The sequence below is a fragment of the Convolutriloba macropyga genome, chromosome 8, assembly GCF_964194025.1.
Source record: "Convolutriloba macropyga chromosome 8, txConMacr16.3, whole genome shotgun sequence".
In the NCBI taxonomy this organism is placed as follows: Eukaryota; Metazoa; Xenacoelomorpha; order Acoela; family Convolutidae; genus Convolutriloba; species Convolutriloba macropyga.
In genome coordinates, this window is record NC_134475.1 from 49,462,658 (window position 1) to 49,478,335 (window position 15,678).

At 32.3% G+C, this 15,678-nt stretch overlaps 1 protein-coding gene across 2 annotated transcripts in view; it reads left to right on the top strand.

The window, feature by feature from the left end:
• The first annotated feature begins 91 nt into the window (after positions 1-91).
• LOC142344790 (uncharacterized) overlaps positions 92-15,678 on the top strand; it is a 46,658-nt gene continuing 31,071 nt past the window's right edge. Inside the window, exons 1-3 of one of the 2 annotated variants that reach the window (XM_075396733.1) lie at positions 92-513; positions 1,485-2,332; positions 9,235-9,390. In XM_075396733.1, coding sequence (XP_075252848.1) covers positions 2,286-2,332; positions 9,235-9,390 — 203 coding nt within the window. In that variant the 5' untranslated portion in view covers positions 92-513; positions 1,485-2,285. The other variant, XM_075396734.1, reaches the window with a different exon arrangement.

Genomic DNA, 15,678 nt, shown 5'->3' on the forward strand with positions numbered 1-15,678 from the left:
AAAGGGGGAAATTTTATATCGTATATTTCTGTAACCACGCGGCGTGCTATTTTTTAACAGAACTCAAAACAAAGAAGGAAGAAACGCGCGTTTACTGTTAAATCACACAGCACATACACGCGTGTGTTCTTGTCATTTTTGCAAAAAAATATAGTGAACCATAACAACTATGTATGGTATATGCACAGTATGTTTTAAAATACGCTTTGTTTTCCATAACCATTTTCAATGGCAAATTCTTCCCACCATTCGGTTCTCCCCAATTTTGAGAGCGGTTTTCCTTTCAACATAAGGTAACGCACTAACTTGTATTACTAGTTATATATTACCAGTTAGATCTAAGAAAATCTGCAGTTGTAATAGAGCCGCGGCGCATTTACTTTACTTCCCTTTAACTACGGAGGTTGTATAGTGATAGAATACATTAGCCCAGTTATTAGTTATAATAAGTAATACTCTACCTGTTTATTATTAATGCAAATTCACCAGACGCGCCCATTGTCACTCTTTCATGTATAAGCCAGACGTTCTCAATAGACGTTTGCCTTCCTTCCTTCGGTCAAAAAATTTTCACGACAGAAGTACGATAGTAGACAAATTAGGGCTTGCTTAATTCGCCCGCCGCGCAAGAGCTGGTTCACGTTATTGGGAATTAATATATCGAAAATTTACCCATCTAATATACCCGTATCAACCCCCCTCCCCACTCCGCTTTCACATTTTTTTTTCATTGCGACGGGATATATTCATGTATTCGTTAGGGCAGCTACCTTATTGTTGCATTGATACCACAATTGTTACATAAGCCTTGTATTATTGCGTAATTTAGTTCTTCACACTTCATTCAGACGTTCCTTGTCTTTGTTGGACAATTTTCACATAGTTCTTCTCTGATTCATACGGTGGTATATGTATATGTACGTGTGACTATTTCGCAACCCACGCAATGAGAAAATTACACACAATAGCTCGTTGCTCTTTTAAGGACCGTGCTTTAGTGCAATGCAATTGTGAAAGGTAGATACCATTGCAGACCCACCAAGAAAACAGTCCCCAGAAATTAATCCCAAAAATTCATTCACAATTTCCCTTCCCTTTCCACCTGAATTTTCCCAGTTAGATGTTAATAACCGCGCTAACTGCAGTGTATAATATTCTGTACATAACCCTGCACTCTATTTTGGGGTGGTATAGCTTTAAACTTGACATAATAGTCCTGAAAAAGTTGTTCACTGTAACTTCTATTTGACATGTATTCTTCGTTTCACAACACGGCCCAAGTCAGCGGGCATTTCCGATATTTGTATACATTACGGTGATAAACAATTTCCATTTTGCCCGCAGACTTTCTTCAAATTTTAAATCTTTCTTGAAACTTAAACCCAAAAATTTCGACATTTGAAGATTTCTGGAAAGCCCTTTCAAATACCAACCCGTCTATGCGAAAATATTGAAACAGGAAGGCAAGCGGTCCGTTAATATAGAATATAAAACGTTGCCTTTATTATAATATACACAGCGTTTATAATTTCACAGACTTTTCCCCAAGTTGAAAGTGCAGTTTAGGAATTTAAGCATTGACTCAAGTCAAAGTTAAATGGCCTTTTCCTTGACTTTATTCCACAAAAGGTGTTAATATTGATTTAAACTGCGTCTTACAAGTTACTTTACTTAACTTTAACCAGATTGTGTTTTGCCCAAGTGATAGAAGTCAATATTATTGACGTTGTTACCTTTTGTTTTTGTTTATCTATTTAGGGACTTTTGTAGTTTACTGGTTTAGATTTGAATGAAAGTAGCGCTTTTACTTCTTAGGTGCTTGCTCGTTGAAATTTCGCCTTCACTGTGGTACTACCTACCAACACACATATTCAATTAACGCTGAAAACAATTTTTAGATCCCTTGTTTTTACTAAACTAAGAAAATTATTAACTAATTACAGGAGGAAGATTAAATGCACGATATTATCGACAAGTCACTTCTGATCAAAATGAAACCAAATTTAAAATTTATTGGATTTCTCGCAACGGGATAGTTTGTGCTCAATGTTTTTTCGTTCTGTAATGTTTGTTTTTTTTTCAACAAATTTTACATTAAATTATGTTAGATATTTATGAGGGAAAAGCTACGTGAATTTTTCCGACTTATTTTGCGTGTTACTACATTATGTCGAATACCTTTACCAAGAGAGACGCTACCTTATTTATCACGGTACTAGCTATTTATATCCATTTATAACTATCGTCAGTTATAACTGTCTGGTTAGTGATTGATAACATCAATTATGGCCGATTCGTCAGGACGTGACATGGTTGATCTAGACAGTCCATGGTAAGTAATAAAAGTCAGTAAAGTACCTTAAGAACAAAGGGAGATAAATTTTATAGTTTCCCAATTGCTTTTCGGGTTTTTGAACGCTGCAAAAAACAAGTTTGAGCAGCCTGATAAACGCATCGCGTAAATGAATTGATCATTTTTGAGTGCTTGCACCTTGTAGTTCCAACATTTTTCAATTTTTGTTTAGGCATCGTATAGTAAAAAGAAAAACACAGTTTTGTAGCCCTCAGGATCTAGTTTTTATTTATATAAGAAATTATCAGAAATTTGAAAAAGGGGAACACTTTGAACTATTGAAGGAGAAATTAAAAAGGAAAAAAGAACATCGTTAGGGTTTGACAGATCGCGTTGAAATTTAATACAAAAACAAACTGAGAAATTTGTAGTAAATTTAATTAGATTAATAGTAGCTTTGATTCTCTCGGGTAATTCTTCACAGTTTTCAGCCTGAAAATTCATAATTTTGTTACGTGACCAAAAATACCGAAAAAGTTCAATTATTTTGCTTTTTCGTTCTCAAAATTTCGTTTAAAAAAATTTTAATCCGTCTTTCTGTTTTCTGCTGATTAAAACTATTGTAGAAACCAATGTTCCTCTGTACTGAAAAATAGCAAAAATGACCTTTGAAATTGTAAAACTAAGACAACCAAATGTAATTTTATCTAAAATATCAGAACTAACCTTTCAAAATCGCAGAGACTTAAGGAAACCAATTTCATGGAATGACCACCAAGTCCGCCAAATTTAATATTGAAAAGTAAAAGTGGAAATCTTCTATAATTTTCATTTGAATTCCTTATATTTTTAGAGCAGATCGTTCAAAAAAAGTGACTCTTGTATAATTCAGTACATAAACGTGTGAGATTTAGAGAGTTTATGGATCGCCAGGTTAATAAATTGGAGGTTTGAAGAAAATTGGAGACTTGAAGAGAATTGTAAGGAAGTTATTTGCTCTTAGAACTGATCTCTTCAAGTCTTTGGGTTTTTCAGTAAGTTAAAAAATTCAATTATTTTTTGTTTTAGAATTTCCTCATATAAAAAGAAGGAGTTGTTTAGAAATGTGAAAAAACTGTTTTTTTCGCCATTAAAGGTAGCATTTAGACACAAACATAGACAGAGTACAAAAACTGTCACAAATGACCGTTTTCAATGTAAAATGTAATAAAAGTAAATAGTGTTTAATATACCTATCTGGCTACACATCTAAGAGGTCTTAAGAAAACGAATTGACCATTTAGCCTCATTAAACACCAAAAAATTCAAATATTTTTGCAAAGATTTCAAGAAATTTCATTTCAAATTCCAATGCCAATTTTACAATCACCATAAGAATTGCATCAAAAAGCCCAAACCTAATTTTTCTGACCTCATTGAACGATTACGGACCTTGTATAAATTTAGATTGCCAAAAAAATCTAAAAATCTTTTGCTGCCGGGTTGGTATTTGTGTGTTTGCGTTTGTGTGTGCGTGTTTGTAATGTCTATGGTATTTGTGTGTAGGAGAAAAAAGGAGAACCAGTCTTTGAGAGTTAATTCTTTCAAACGTCAGACTCAAAATGTGGCTATAATTGTCAGAGTTCACAAAAACTCGGAAAAATTACTTGTTTGTTACAAATTGCGGTTTTAAATATTCCTAATACCAAAATTGTGTTTTCTAAACCTTGCTAGTACGATCTGCGACAATTATATTTATAATTACCGATATAATTGCCTGAGAAAGTCACCAGTTAATTAGAAATCAAAATGACCTAAAAGAACGGTGTTAGCATGGAATAAAGATCAGTCGCCACAAGACATTTTTTTTATTTGGTGTTTGATTTTGTGTTTGTGTTTTTGTGTGGTGTTTGTGTGTGTTTTCAATGTTTTTCCGTGACTTTTTTAACGTATACTTTATGTATAGATTGTGTTAAAGATTTTTCGGAGACTTCGAACGGAGACTGAACGGAGACTTCGAACGGAGACTTCGAACGGTTTGTCTAACAGAAATTAAAGGCTGTTTTAGCAACCTCGAGAGGTATTTTGGAACATACTGTGCGACAAACAGACTCGCAAGAGCGATCTTATTTTTTTGTTTCTGTCATTTCGAGCCTTCTGTCAAATATTAACGTTTTACTAAGTTTCTATAAACAGTTTGTTTCAAATTAGAATTAAATTTTGAGAAGATCAATTTTACAGAAATTCGAAAAAAAATTCAAAACGCTAGAATGCTTTTTTGTCGCTTTCGAAAAATTGGAATTAAAGATCTCCTTAGATATTGTTAGAACTCAAAAGTAAGTTACAATCGCAGTCAGAAAAACTGCAAAAAAAGAATTTATTCGTTTTTGAACACAATTATTGATAACATTCTAATTTCCGGTTTTTTAGAAAAATTACCATAAGCAATCATTTTTTCAAGCACAAGAAGTCAACTTTATAGTAATTTCAAAGTTTGACATTTTTATCAAAAAGCACTGTTGATAAAATTCCGATTTCCTTTTTAAAAAAATCTAATATGAGCCGACTGAAATTTGATAATTTTATTTGCGACAAAAAATTTGACGAAATATTATTCCAGGTGGCGATGAAATGTCAAAAATGAAATTAAAAAATACCGAAACGTAAAGTTGGCGTTCTCAATCCAAGTCTCACAAGGAAAAAACGCCTCGAATTCACATTTCGTTCATATTTCCTGTCTCTCGTCATTTTTAGTTTAAACCCAAATCAGAATCAATCAAAATTGAACAAATGCAAAACCATATCAAAATTCGAGAAACTTTGTTAAATTTTTTGATGGAATTCGTAAACTGTACGTCGGAATATCTGGTAGGTTACAATTTATCTCAAAGTTTGAAGTAAAGTTGGCTAGATCGTTGTTGTTTGAGTTAGAGCACTAACGATTGAAGAATTTTTTTCTTTGAAATTTGATTACCATCTGGATAAATATTGCAATAAAACCTCAATTTATATTTCTCCAAACTTTTAATTGTGTACATAATTTTTTGGCTGTCTAAAGAACACAATTTTACGTCGAAAAGTTGGCCAATATTTGATTTTATTAAATTTTGTCAATTTCATTCATGCACAGAAAGGCAGTTTTATAGTTGTTTCAATTTTTGATCTTGTTATTTTTACTGCATAAAAACAAAAAAAGAACAGCAAAACGGTTCGATTGGTTGAAGTTCCTGATAATAAGGTAATTGGGGATTGAAAATGGGTAAGATTTTCTTCTAATTTTGGCTCTAAGAAAACGTTCTCTAATCTTGATTTCTTGCTTACCTCGACGTCATGATTATGCAGTTTTTTGAAGTTTTTATTGTCTTAATATATATCTTTTGTTTTCTTTTTTACATTTCCAAAATTTATACTTCAAAAGGTTATTTCTAATGGAGAGTAATAGTGTTGGAAATTACCTCCAATTGTCTCGAGTTGTAAGACAACACTACCCAAACAGTCTAAATGCGTGAGAAAAATTAAGTAATGCGAAATATTAATTTTGGTAATGGAGCTCCTATACAAAAAATTTGGCCGGTGTCAACCTGAGAAAAATTCATTCCTACACGTCATGCGTTCTTGCTTTCACAACTGGGTCCTAATGTTTTGATGACATTTTGGAGTAGCATTTCGTAATGTTTAAATGTTTTTCAGCCGAGCATTTAAATAAACCACTTTGACGCCCATGGAACAGAGATATGAAAAACCCAAACGTTATGTCGAATTTTTCATTTTCAATATTTTTCAATCTGGAACGAGCAGAATTTTGCGTGTGTATTTTAGAGTCGAAGGGACCCCAATGGTTGGAATCTGACTTTTTATTTCTTTCAAGGCAAGTTTATTTAAGACCACAGGATTTTAGGACAAATTTTGTGTTGTTTTGCAAAATTGTTTTTCAAACTGCAGCTGATCAATCTTTTTCAGAAGAAATTCGTTTTGTAGAAAGACGGGGGTTTAGTTTTTGTGAAAAAAGTTAGCTTGAAAACTTATTGAACTGATGCAATTTGAAAACTCATGCCCTTTGGCGGATTGTTTCCAACTAATTAAAAACATTATTTGCTGACTGCTACTACAACTTCTTATTGCAATTTAGTTAAGCAAATAAGCAAAATTATGCTACGACAGTTTTTCATTATCTCTTTAAACAAAAATCATATTTTATAACAGTGTTTGTATTGCGTTTTCGTTTTAGCGTAGGATTTTCCTTAAAAAGTTATCTTCAATTTAAGTGAGAAAAGTTAGCTTGAACACTTATCGAACTGATGCAAAATGAAAACTCATACCCTCTGGCGGATTGTTTTCAACTAGTTAAAAACATTATTTGTCTACTCTAAAACAAAAAATCACGAAAGCCGCGCAGTTATCTAGTCTGCCTCAAATAAAAACTCTTGATGTTAGATTCTTAAGACTAAAATTTTGTTCTCAAGCGTTGTTTTCACAAATTTAACGGAATTTTAGACAATTTTAAGTTTTAATTATTGGCACATTTCTGGCAATTGTACTTGATCTTGACATGAACAAATATTTTTCAATAATACTGATCTCGACGCCGCCTAACGACCAATTCAGAAAGTAATTCGAAATATGGATTGATGGTGTAAGCGGATGTCAAATGTGATCTCCTTTCTGATTCAGATTTGACCTTTCGTTCCTTATGTATTCTTTTCTGAAACAGTACTGGAAATAATTTTTAGTCTGAAACTTTGCTGATCCTGTTTTTCTACCGGCTGATATTTGAGCAGAGACAGTGAAGATTTGTCATTACTCTTTTTTTGTCAATGTAACCTAATTACAGCCCATTTGGTAATATGATCCCGCACAATTCAAATCAACAGTAAACTTTAATAGCAAAATCAGCATGCAATTTTAGCATAGTGGCCCCACTCGACCTCCGACTGCTATTTTTGTACATTATTTCGTAAGAAAGTTTAAAATGTAAAAATTGCACTATCCTTGTCTAAAACTTGTAACACTAACTTGCTAGTGATCTCCATTCTTATTCTTTCTCTCATAACAGCCCCAATTGAGTAAAAATTCTGCGAGAATGCTAACTGTTTAGGATGCCAACTGGTCTATGTTCCGCAAAAAAAAATTATTTTACATCGAAAAGTCGGCCAATATTTGATTTTATCAGAAATCGTTGGTTTTATTCAAGCACAAGAAGGCAGCTTTACAGTTATTTCAATATTTGATATCGTTATTTTTACTGCATTAGGATGCTAACCGTTTAGGAGTTTGAAAATGACACTACTTGAGTGTGTGCTCCTGGGATAATTTCCAGAGGCTCTAGAAACTGTTTTTCAGACGCATTCTTCACAATTTTGTATTAATTAACATCATGCGACGATTATCCTCTCCTAGATTGAGCAGAAAGCAGAAAAAGGTCTTTTTGTTTGTATGTTGCTCGTTTCTACGAGCATGCAAAGACATAAGGCCTGAACTCGTTACGCAAGACAATATAGGCAACAGGTTGGCAGCCAAAAATGTGTATTGTCTGCTGTTCGATAGTTTGCTCTATTAAGCGACTGCGGTGAGAGATTAGGCCAAGCCTTTTTGTGCTGAGTAGGCCAAGCCTTATAAAAGTAGCACATTAATTTTTTTCTTCGTTCATCTTTTTAATGATGAAGTTTTGGTTCAATCATAGAAGTCACACCATGGCAGTTTTGCAGAAATAGAAGTTCTCGTTGAAGAAGTTCAAATTTTTTTCAAGGGTTTTTGTTTAGGTAGCAATCCTGTTAGTACATATCTTGCAACCCCAGACCCTTTGTCCGAATTTAACGTTACAAACTACAAATAAAATACATATATAGAGTTAGGTTAATTTTTATTATCACGATTTAACAGGGAAAATTCTTTTGCATGTTTGCCATTCTTATAGGAAAATACAGTATGGTACCCAAAAGCTACTTACACACAAAGTGTACTCGTTATCTTGCTCAAAATGCGATACGATATGAAAAAATCTGTAAAATTTTTTCGTTGTAAACGAGATTTCTTTCTCTATTTCTCTAATTTCACCGAAAACATGGTTAAGTGGCTTTGTTCTTTTACTGTTTGCCACGCTGTTGCGATTCAAAATATCTGATTTTCATGGACAAAAGAACAGAAGCCACTCACCTTAAAATTAAGATCTGGTACACGGCATGCATAAAAACGTTACCAAAATGGCTGAAGATGTCTCCGGCGTTGTCCGAGTTCTTCGAAGAAGTAGAACGAGAAAAAAAAACAAAAATTCAAGTTCGGACAAGCAACCACTTATATTTTGAGGTATAGTACAATTAGATGGAGGAAAACTTTTTGTTAGAGTTTCAAACAAGCTAAAGGTTTTAGTTTACTTGGAAATATCAACAAATATGACAAAAAGTTGCGTTTTAATAATCTTAATGTCCACAAGATAATGTTCTTGTGCATAAATCAAAGACTGTCAGCAGTTAAAGAAAAAGAAATCAAAGTAACGGAATGGTCACCAAATAGTGTGAATCTAATTGAAATTGTATGGACAATTTCGAAGCAACAAAAACGAAAACAGTCAGTTCTTTGAAAAAATTGGGACAAAAACTGTCGGCAATTTGGCTCAGATGTCGTCAGGAACTTATGTGAAAATTTACAAATCGTCTACTAAATGTTAATAAGCCAAAAGATTAAGGAACTGTTTTGAACACAAAATTTTGTTTTATCTGGTGTTTGAGGCGCTTTTTACCAATTCTTTAGCTCTACGTAGCTTCTTAGTACTATAGTGTAGTTTCATTTCTTTGCTAGATTTGATAAGACAAATGGTTTGGAAAGCTTGAGTTCAAGGTTTTGCTCTTGGCTTATCTTAATATCAGTAACCAAGGCAGAATTATGATATCAAGTTTTTCCTTACAATCAAGGTTACTAAGTTATCTTTAGGTATTCGTTTCGTTAAGTTGTGTGGTGTGTTGTAGTTTCATAATGGACTTTTGGACGGAGGACGTGGTGCGACTGTTCAACATATCCCAAGATCTCTACAGAGTGATCAAGGCAGCCATCCTCCAGTTCTACTCCCCTGGCATACAGAAGGAGAAACTGGACTACAACTGCATCAACTTCAAACTCAACGGGTACATCAACACTTATTTTGCAATTATACGAGATTCTATTTTTAGAGCGAGATTTTGTTTCTTCAACTGCTAGAAATGTACGTAATTTTCCCAGCATCACTGATTTGTAATTTGTACCGTGGGCTTCAATAACTGAAAAAATGTTAAGGTCGTTGACATAATGTACAGAAACCGGAAGATAAATCTGAAAAAAATTACTAAAAACAAATAAACAATTACGGGATCATATGAAGGTCCTTACTTGTGAAAACCGATACTGCGTACACAAATGAACAAGGAGGATCGGTAATGTACCTTTCCACCTAATGTTTGAACTAATCAAAGAAAAAATAAACATTTGAAAAAGCCAAATTTATTTATCAAAGAAGCATACCATTATTAATTCGTCGTACACAGTTATGTTATTTCATAAGGAAAGTTCCGGACATGGTGGGTCGGAATAATTAATGTATCATTTTTTCTTTAAAACACTAGAAAGCTTGTTGAAAAAACAATTTGAGATATTTTTTTCTTGTACATTCTTTGTGCAGCCTTCAAGTATTAACTTTGATACCTGATAGGAATACGCGAAGAACAGTTCATAGAAAAAAATTTGATCATCCAAATTATTATATGTAAATTCAAGTGAGGGTCCGAACATGAAGCCATCCTTATAGAAACAGAGAGAAGAAGGCGGCTCGATAATGTGCGTTTGCACATGATGTTCCGACCCGAGCTCATCTACATTTTTGACTCAATTGTCAACCAAATGAAGAAAAAACAAAAATAGATGTTTGAGTTTAAAACAATCGTTACATAATCTCTCTACTAATTGATTTACATAATGTCATGCCCTATTACAGCGCTAATGAGATCTGACCTTAAAGAGACTACGAGACAAAAGCAACCAAAAAAGTTAGCAAAAACAAAAATTTCACGGCAAAAACTGAATATCTAAACTTAAAAGCACATAGTAACAACGTCAAAATGCAGTCAGATAAAACCTTACCTACTCAAATTTACTTTCTCCTAACTATACAGCGGATGGAAAGTTTTTTTATTGATACTATGTAACAAGTCATCAAAGAGAACGATCAATGAGGCGAAATTCAAAAAATTAATCAACATTTCTTAAACCAGAATTTTCAAAAATCTGAAAAATCATTAGCTTTTAACTAAATAATCCTTGATAAATTACTACAAACTTATTACAAAAAAGCAAAAAGACCTGTCTTTGGGTAGACTGAGCCATAGAAAACCATAAAAAATTACAAACCATTTGCGAAAAGACAAACTACTGCTACCACTAAAATCATTAGCTCTTGCCTGAATATAATGTATTTTTAATTTAATTCTCATTTCTACTAATTCAGCTGAAAGAATTATACTTAGAGTTTAAATAATTTTTTTCGGCCCCATTTGAAAACCATTGGGATCTGTTACTACGCGATTGTTCTGAAAGAAGAGAAAAAGAAACGCTAAAAATGACAACTCAAAAAAAGTTATTAAAACGCATAATCTTCAACAAACAAAGCATAGGTGACAAATAGTATCAGTAGATATGTTATTTGTTGGAAAAACAAGAAATTGAATGTAACCTTTCACGGAGGAAAATAAGTTTTAATTTGACAAAAAGAACAACAAAAACTGAAAAGTTTGAAAAATATTTGAAAATGTATATCATTAACTTTAAGACTAAAGGCTGTAAACTGACTGATTTGAGTAACATCATTAATTCAATCCTCAATTACAAGCCTAAGAGAATTGTCAGCAATTTACGGCTACGCAAAGAACAAAAACAGGCAAAAACAGCAATTTCAAGAAAAAAATTGAGCGGGAAAAGTGTCGAAGGCATTAAAAAATAAACTTTTCACTATAAACTTGCCTATGTTTCATTAAAGTTTTAACAAGCTCTTCTCTGAAAACTTTATATTTTAATTCTTTGAGTATTTTTGTTTCAAGAAATGATACCAAAGCAAATTGACTTCGTACTGTTTGTCCTGGTAATTACGACTGAGGCTAAAATTAATCTCCAGACGTATGAAATGCTTAAAATTTGGCCTTTTGTTTGCCTAGCAACGAACGTCCTTCTAAATGAAACGAATGAAGTTAACTAGCAGTTAGAATTTATGACTACAAGGAGGCTCGTTAATGTGCGTTTGCACATGATGTTCCGACCCAGGCTCATCTACCTTTTTGACTTAACTGACAACAACATGTAGAGAAAATTAAAAGTAGATCTTTGAATTGAAAAAACAGTTACACAAACAACAAAATGAATTAAATAATGCCATGCCTCATTACAGCGCTCACAAAATTAGTCAATAATGAGACTGTGGGGAAAAAAACAAACAACAAAATGGGCAAAAACAAAAACATTTTGTGCGGCAGAAATTGAACCTCTTAAGTTAAAAGCCCATAGTAATAAGGTTGAAATACAATCAGATAAAACCTTAACTACACAAATTGGGATTTTTGTTAATACAAAGCAGATTGGACTTTATACTAATTAAACTAGGCAAAAAGTTGGCAAAAAAACAAATAATGAGCCCAAATTCAAATATCAACCAACATTTTTTAAACCAAATATTTTCAAACGTCTTGAAAATCATTAGCTTTTAAAGAAAAAATTCGCGATTATTACTAAAGTCAACAAAAGTTACTAATGTCAATAACCAACCACAGGGACTTGTCTTCGGTTAGAATAAGCCACCGAAACGGACTAAAGATGTAGAAAAACTGAAAACGTAACAAATAAATTTCTAAAACACAAATTTTTGTAGCCATTAAAAGCTTTAGCTGTTATCTGAATTTTAAGTTTTTTTTGGATTTCAATTGTTATTAAAACTAATTCAAGTAAAATTATTCTGAAAGATTAATTATGTTCACTTGAGCTTCATTCGAAAATCATTGGGATGTGGTATTACGCGAATGTGCTTAAAAAAGAGAGAAGGAACACAAATATTACACTAACAAAACTTTTATTAAAACGCATATTGTCCTACAAACAACAATTAAAACATCAGTTACGACGTAATATCAATAGACACGCTAATATTTGATTTGAAAAAAAGAAGTGGATGGGCCTCTCGATGGTGAGAAACCGATACAAGTTGACAAATATAACAACACAAAATTGTTTAAAAAAAAAACGCTTGAAAAGAAATAATATCATAAATCTTAAGGCTATTTGCTAAAAACTTACTGAATTTAGTAGTTTCGTTTGTTTAACCCTTATTTAGAAGATGATGAGACTTCTCGAAATTTTAAGATTACATAAAGGAAATAAAAAAACAGGCGAAAACAGCAAATTGAAAAAAAATGAGAGAGAGATGTGTCGAAGCCGAATGAACTATTAATTAAAAACTTTTTCCTTTGCAAACTGTTTTTCAACAACAAAGAAATTATTTTTTTTTGTAACATTATGACTTCAAAACAAATAAGAAAAAAAAAATTTAATAACCCGAAATTTTTGAGAAAGGCCGTAATATCAAAGCCATAAAATAAAATTCAAAAGCTCTCAACGGAAGTCAATAGAAATAAAGTTATATTCTATTATGCCTCAATCGAATTATGCCTCAAAATTTGTGTCATATTCAAATCATCAATAAGTTATCACAATAAAACGTTTGACTATGAGAACGACAACAAATACAAGCAAAAACATTAAAAAATCAGTAGAAAAGTGCAAGAAGACAGTGTCGAGGCCATTAAAACCATACAATTTTCTCTAAACAACGTATCTACGATCAATTGAACGTCTTCCCTAAATCAATGGGAACTATCAGTAATAGGATAAGAAATAGGATAATGTAATAAGATTTCAAAAGTAATCAGAAATAAGAAAAAGTACCCGGAAATTAAAAAAAATATGAAAACTAGTGGAATTGAAGTTTTAAAACTATTAGGTAGAAGATAAAACCGCTAACCGGATTGTTTTTGGCTGCACTACAAATGAAAAAGGATTCTGTTAGTGCTAAGACTGACTAACAGTTCACGAAAAAAGTTTGAGATTGGTTAATGTTCAAAATAATTTCGAAAAAGTATTTTTAAAGTCTGAAAAGCCATTAAACTAAAAAAAAGCCATTAAACTCAAAAAGCTTTCAACGGAGGTCAATAACTACGCTGAGAAATAACACGATGGCAAGAAAAAATGTTTGTCATGCATAGATAATCAATATAATATCAGAATAAGTCTTAAGACTATGAAAACAACAACAAAAACAGGCAAAAACTAAACTTCAGTAGAAAAGTGCGAGAAGAAAATGTCGAAGCCATTCAAATCATTAGCTTTTCTCTAAAAACTTTATCTGTGATACACTGAAAGTCTCTGTTAAGCCAATAAGGTTAGAATAATTTTTGGATAATGTGTATAATATTTGGATAATGGGATAAGAGATCAAAAGTAACCAATAAAATGAAAATATCCAATTTTTTTTTAAAAAAACTTTTGAAATCATTTGTCATTGAAGTCATTTAACCAATAGTTAGAAGATAAAACCGCTAACCAGACTAATTTTAGTTGCAGTAGAAAGCAATTGGGCTCTGTCAATTCTGAGACTGACTAACAGTTCACGAAAATTTTAAGATTGGTTAATGTTCAAAAAAACGTTCGAAAAATTATATTTAAATTATTAACAGCCATTAAATTCAATAGGTTTCAACGGAAGTCAATAAACACGCTCAAATCTGCCCCAGTGGGAGTATAGGGATGTTTGTCACGCATAGAAATCACAACAAGTCTTATGACTTTGAAAACAACAATAACAAAAACAGGCAAAGTTCAAAAATTCAGTAGAAAAGTGCAAGAAGAAAAAGTCGAAGCCATTTAAACCATAAGTTTTTCTCTGAAAACTTTATCTGTGATCCACTTAACGTCTTCTTTAAGACGATAGGAGTTGTCAATTGAAGTCATATAGCTAAAAGTTAGAAGATAAAACAGCTAGCCAGATCAGTTTTGGATACAGTAGGACGGAAGAGGTTGCTGTCATCACAGGGACTGTACAGTTCACAATAATAGGTTTATGATGGGTTAATGTTCCAAAAAAATTTTCGAAAAATTATTTTTAAAGTCTTAACAGCCATTAGCTGTCCACTCAAAGCACTAGATATGTTCACTTAAACCTCAACGGAATTTAAACTCCACTTAAACGGAACATATTGCTCTGTTAGTCAATGAGTCCATGCCATAAGACTACAAAAAAATATTGAAACCTCGAAAAGAAATTCAAAATTTCTATTAAAATTACGAAAACTCAGAGTCGAAGCCAAAAAAACATGAGCAATTCCTTGGTTTTTTTGTTCATTGGGCTTCATTTGAATGTAAAGGAGGTGTTTCATTAACGGAACCTTGATATGAAAGGTGACTTGTCTCTAGGTGACTTAAAAAAGCAAATAGAAAGTAGAAAAGTTTTATAAAAAAGAGCTCTCAACTAGAATTCAAGTTTTTTTGATATTGAACCTCCCTATGAGACCAGGACTAGTCTTTTTATCGCCTTTAGAATATTAGGAACACAAAATTGGTTCATTTTTGGCAATAAATTTAAGTTTGAAATACTATTTTTATGGAAAATATTTTAAACTGAAGAAAAATCACACTAAAAGTAAACAAATATCCCGTGTTCACACAAAACTTCAATCCTCGATAACTCCTCGACAAAAAAAAACAAAAATCACAAAAACCTTTTTCTATTTGAATTCTACGCTGGACCAGCTTTTTAATGATACCACTCACATTTCTCGCGATGAATATATCGATCGGCCAAAATTGTCTGAACAAAAAAAAAGAACGCATTTGAGTATAAAGTTCCTCCACCCCACAAGTGTGGTCGGAACAAAAAGTTGACACGTTTACTAAAGTATTTGTCCAAAAAATTATATAGGAAATTATTGGAAAAAGAAGATAATAATTGATGTCAATTTAGGTAGAAATCTATGTGCAAAAGTTTATTTGTAAGGTCAATGAGATATACAAAAATTGCTTCTTAAAACAAGACATGTGTTTGAAGTTCGATGGCAACGAATCAATTAAGAAGAAAAGAGAAAACTGATTGAAAAAAAAATCTCAAATTGGACATTAAACTCTCAAATTGCTCTCGTCGTTATTGCTATCACTTTGCTACAAGAAGAGTTTGCTATGTTCAATTTTTTTGCTCAGTTTTACCCTTTCAAATATTTGCAAATTCAGACGTACATTTACAAACGGGTGTCTGAAAACATATAATCGGTAAGTACAAAAATACCGAAAGATTAAAACTTTAAATCACGAAGCTATTTGTTTCCTCGAAAAGCATAGTTTTTGGTAATTTT